The sequence below is a fragment of the Octopus sinensis genome, linkage group LG8, assembly GCF_006345805.1.
Source record: "Octopus sinensis linkage group LG8, ASM634580v1, whole genome shotgun sequence".
NCBI classification, from domain to species: domain Eukaryota; kingdom Metazoa; phylum Mollusca; class Cephalopoda; order Octopoda; family Octopodidae; genus Octopus; species Octopus sinensis.
In genome coordinates, this window is record NC_043004.1 from 38,652,851 (window position 1) to 38,657,850 (window position 5,000).

General features: G+C 35.2%; 1 protein-coding gene across 4 annotated transcripts in view; it reads right to left on the reverse strand.

Annotated features, from left to right (window-relative positions):
* The window catches only part of LOC115215224 (neprilysin), a 107,612-nt gene that overhangs the window by 57,546 nt on the left and 45,066 nt on the right, over positions 1-5,000 (reverse strand). For all 4 annotated transcript variants that reach the window (XM_029784444.2, XM_029784443.2, XM_029784442.2 and 1 more), the window contains exons 3-4: positions 3,517-3,555; positions 554-721 (exon numbers count right to left, since the gene is read on the reverse strand). In XM_029784444.2, coding sequence (XP_029640304.1) covers positions 554-721; positions 3,517-3,555 — 207 coding nt within the window. The remainder of the gene's footprint in view (positions 1-553; positions 722-3,516; positions 3,556-5,000) is intronic.

Here is a 5,000-nt window from a genome sequence, read left to right on the forward strand (position 1 = left end):
GAGGAAAAGCAAAGTCGATCCCGGTGGCAGAATGTAAAGTAGACAGAAATGCCACAAAGCACTTTGTCCGGCGCGCTAACGATTCTTTCAGTTCACTGATGTTTATCAGAAGGTGTAGGAGTGGCTGTATTGTAAGTCACTTGCTTACAAACCACATGGTTGTGGGTTCTGTCCAATTGCGTGACACCTTAGGTAAGTGTCTTCTACTATAGCATCAGGCCGACCAAAGCCTTGCGAATGGATTTGGTAGACGGAAACTGAAAGAAGCCTGTCGTATATATGTATATATATGTGTGTGTGTATGTGTGTATATGCTTGTGTTTGTCCCCCCAACATCGCTTGACAACCGATGTTGGTGTGTTTACGTCCCCGTAACTTAGCAGTTCATCAAAAGAGACCGATAGAATAAGTACTAGGCTTACAAAGAATAAATCCTGGGATCGATTCGCTCAACTAAAAAAGGCGGTGCTCCAGCATGGCCACAGTCAAATGACTGACACAAGTAAAAGAGTAAAAGAGTAAGAGAGAAGTAATATTAAACGACAATACATACCCAATAGTCTTCTACTTACTCTTACAGCAACTTCGCTAAAGCTGCTATAGACGGTATTATTTTGAAATGCGAAAACCGGGTGTCTTTCGATAAAATCACCGCAGGAATATTTCCAAAAATCATTACAAGGCTTGATATTATCATCCATTTTATCCATTACGCTGACCGCTAGTAGAACACATAAAAATACAAATTCACTACAGTTCAGAAAAAAGTATTCGTAATATTTATTCTGATAGGTATTTACTAAAACCAATTTTAAAACTACTAGCTATCAAATTTATTAATGTAATTAATTTCCATATTTTCATCTCCAATGATCACTCAAAAGAGTATAAGAGACAATCACTTTGTATAGCAATAGCTTTTAGCATTTTGGGCTTTCGTATAGTATGCATTTGGTTGAAGAAGCAGTTTTGGACGTATTTTATGCAAAGTACTGGAGTATTGTTTTGACATAAATGTATTGGAAATATTTTTTTTTATTCTGGGGAAATTAAACCTTCAAGGAAATGTGCCTATACTGATACGCGTATTACTTAAATTCTTACACGTACGTTGAATTTCTGTGCAGCCCTTAATGATATAATAATTAAAAAATTCATGTAAAATGACATACATTATATCTAGGATGTGACAAACAGATCCCGTCGTCCCCAACTTATTGAGTACAACTAGATATCATCATACGCAAAAGAAAAAAATGGTATGAAAATGCTAATTTAGCAATTGAATTACCGAGAGTCATCACTAGAACTATTCTTAAATGATGTGTCAATTTTTTCTGAACCTCATAAAACTGTAAACATATATGTATATACGAGTGTATTCATATCAGAGTTATTTTGTCTACAGTTAAATTACCACATGTAGTGATCAATGGCCAAACTATAAACGTAACAAGTGAAGGTTTACTGTATAATTTATCTATTACTATTGAAATATTAAACCGCTACTCGAAAGAGTACGTAACATTTTAAACCGTGCATCTCGAAGGAATCACTCTTCTGAAGCCGTTAGCCGTCTTTTCAAAAGACTTAAATTTCCAGGAAGATTAACAATTGATTTTTATATATGCGCATGTTGGACCAGTTGGTTTAGGTAGCCTATAAGATTTTTGAAAGCACTGCAGAAACAGCTCTGGTGATGCAAAACCAGAGCGTCTAGCGGTAAGTATGGGATCGAAAATACACGAAATTCATTGCATTAAAAGAAACCAGCAACCAAGTCATTGCAGGAGTCTGAGTGACTTATTTAGGCACAAAACCACAGCAGTCATGTCGTATCCAATGTATTTAATTGGATATATTTGGAAAACAGTTCTATACTTTATATCAGTAGTTCCCAAACCTTTTAGAGTCGCGACCCACTATTTATCACACCAGTTTATGACGACCCACTTAACTCTACTGAGTAAAAACATCAATGAAATTAACAAATTTATTTCAGATTACATCTTCAGTGAAGCCTGTGAGAAGGATGAGCCTGTTTCTTGCTACGCCCAAAGAAAACTTTAACTGTATCTTTTATAGCTGGAAGAACTAAATTGTGTGTGGCTTATCAGTTTTTACGATTCTTAAACTGATCAAGTAAGACACATACAAAGATTTTTCATTTACTTTGGTGTAATGTTGCATAACGCTCTGTCCTCTCTTTAACTTGGTTAACATTCTCTCAAAAAACTCGAGAGGCTTGTCTTTTAACTCGGAGTGCTTAGTCTCAAGATGACGACGCAATTTGTTTGGATGCATGCTTTCGTTTGCAAGTTATTCATAACAAATGATGCGTCGTGGTCGTGGATTTTCTTCAACTCCATTCCATGTAAATCCCTTTTTTAAGTACTCGTAATCATACTTTCTTAATACTTTTCTTTGCTTTGACTGGCTTAGTTTTGATTGATTGGTCTTTTCTTCGTTTCGATTCGCTGAAGACTCATCGTCATCAGCTTCAACTGACTTTTTTAACCATTTATCCATAATATGAAGGACTGAGTAAATACGAAAATATCGAATTTAGAAGGACAGATAATTTCGACTTACTGAGAGATTTGACAGAATTAAAATACAACGTTTGAGATCATGCGAACTTCTACAATTAATGATAAACGTCATTTCAATCGATGTGATGCTATTTAAACTGTTTATCTGATAGACTCTATTGATCTATCTACCGTCTAGCTGCTGTCTATTCCAATCATTTCATTGGCTAATTGATAGCCTCCCGGTGATCACTCCTATACTTTTTAAATCATTTATAAACTTACTAGTAAAATCCATAATGTCTTATTTATTTAAATTCTTTGCTATTTATATTAAATGTGACACAAAACGTTCTATAACTGTTTCAACGTCTCTATACCCTATGTGTAAATACTAACACTAATACAAAACCTTGAAGTAGTAACTGTTATCGGCTCGATCAGTGTTATACTTCGCCTAGTTAATGTTCTCTGTAAATAGGTAAAAACAGACTTGAGAGAATGACAACCTCTGATTTGTTAAGTTCGTGAAAAAGCCTACTGCTTGATAAAACAACAAGTCTGGTATTGAAAACATAAGTCTTGAACTATCTCGATAGACAGCAGTTAATCAAAGCTAATGCGTAATTTTATAACTTTTTGCGACCCACTAAGATTCCGTTCGCGACACATCTGTGGGTCGCGACTCATAGTTTGGGAACCACTGCTTTATATGGCATTTTGTCATAGTTTAAGCACCAGATTGAATGTAGATATGTATGGATGTGTGAAAATATTTTCTTTCATCTCTTGCGGTATACTAAACAACCTTGTATACGGTTATCTAAACGTTAATAAAATTTCATAAACTAGTAAACTATACGTGAATACTAGACTAGCAGAACTGTGGAAACTTCTAACAAGCTTGTTTGTGAATAGATTACAGTATGTCAGTGAAATATAAACTATTGTGATAGGGATTTTTCATGAAAAAAGTTATACTTACCGGCTTTTAAACACCTGTCGCTCAGACATGATTTTTTTTCTGAATGGAAATATAAAGAAGCAATGTAAAATAATAATTTAATATGCAGGTGTATGTTATGTTTGCGAATAAGGAAAAAAAAACATGGTATGAATAACAATTATACGACAGTAATTAATAGTAGATACAATATTATCTAAAAATACCACTAAAATATTCGCTAAAAATAAATCAAGTATCAAACATAATTCATAATTAGTAACGGTATAACAACATAAAATACTCCTTCGTGTCATAATAATTTCGAAGAAATCTAATCCAGATTATATACTTTATTTCATTGACCCCGGAACAATGAAAGGCAAAGTAGGCGTTCTCTGTATTCGAACTCAAAATGCGCTAACGTGGAACAAATTATTCCCTTAATTGTTTTGGTAATGAACTGAAAGGTTGATTAATATTAGAAATGGCAGATAGACAGCTTAAATTTCTCTCCTTGGTTATATTCGTCAATTCAATTAATTTATATAAAAAGCAATCATTAATATTCTATAGCATAGGTAGAGTGCCACAAAAACTGATATACTGGGGTTGTGGTTATTGTTTTCAGATCAGCAGAGCCTTCTAACAGTTTTTCCTGACACTTACCTGATGCAAGTCACCATCGCCCTAATAATACCAAAACGGATTTCTAACAGAGGCACAGAGTAGAACTAGAATTTTGCGTTGACAATTTGATTGAAACGGGTATATAACTGGTAATCGTTCCTCATCAAATGAGGAGAGTGAAATTTAATCTCAGTGAGATTTGAACTCACAATGTAAAATACCGTTAGGAATTAAATGCACCTCTCAACCGATTTTCAAAAACCAACAATATAATGACAAAAATCTCTTGTTCACTGGGAACAAAGCTATATTCATATTTAAATTCTGAAATAGTAAACTACACAGACAACGGTGGTTGCGATTGAATTCAGAAAGGCGGCGAGCTGGCAGAAACGTTAGCACGCCGGGCGAAACGCCTAGTGGTTTTTCGTCTGTCGCTACGTTCTGAGTTCAAATTCCGCCGAGGTCGACTTTGCCTTTCATCCTTTCGGGGTCGATTAAATAAGTACCAGTTACGCACTGGGGTCGATATAATCGACTTAATCCGTTTGTCTGTCCTTGTTTGCCATCTCTGTGTTTAGCCCCTTGTGGGTAGTAAAGAAATAGGTATTTCGTCTGCCGTTACGTTGTGAGTTCAAATTCCGCCGAGGTCGACTTTACCTTTCATCCTTTCGGGGTCGATAAATTAAGTACCAGTTACGCACTGGGTCGATGTAATCGATTTAATACCTATGTCTGTCCTTGTTTGTCCCTTCTATGTTTAGCCCCTTGTGGGTAATAAAGAAATAGGTTGCGATTGAATTCAGAATGGTGGAGAAATAGATAAGTAGCATTGTCTTTCAATAGCACTCCCTATGTCAGCTTAATACATCAACCTATTGAACAATATAGTATTG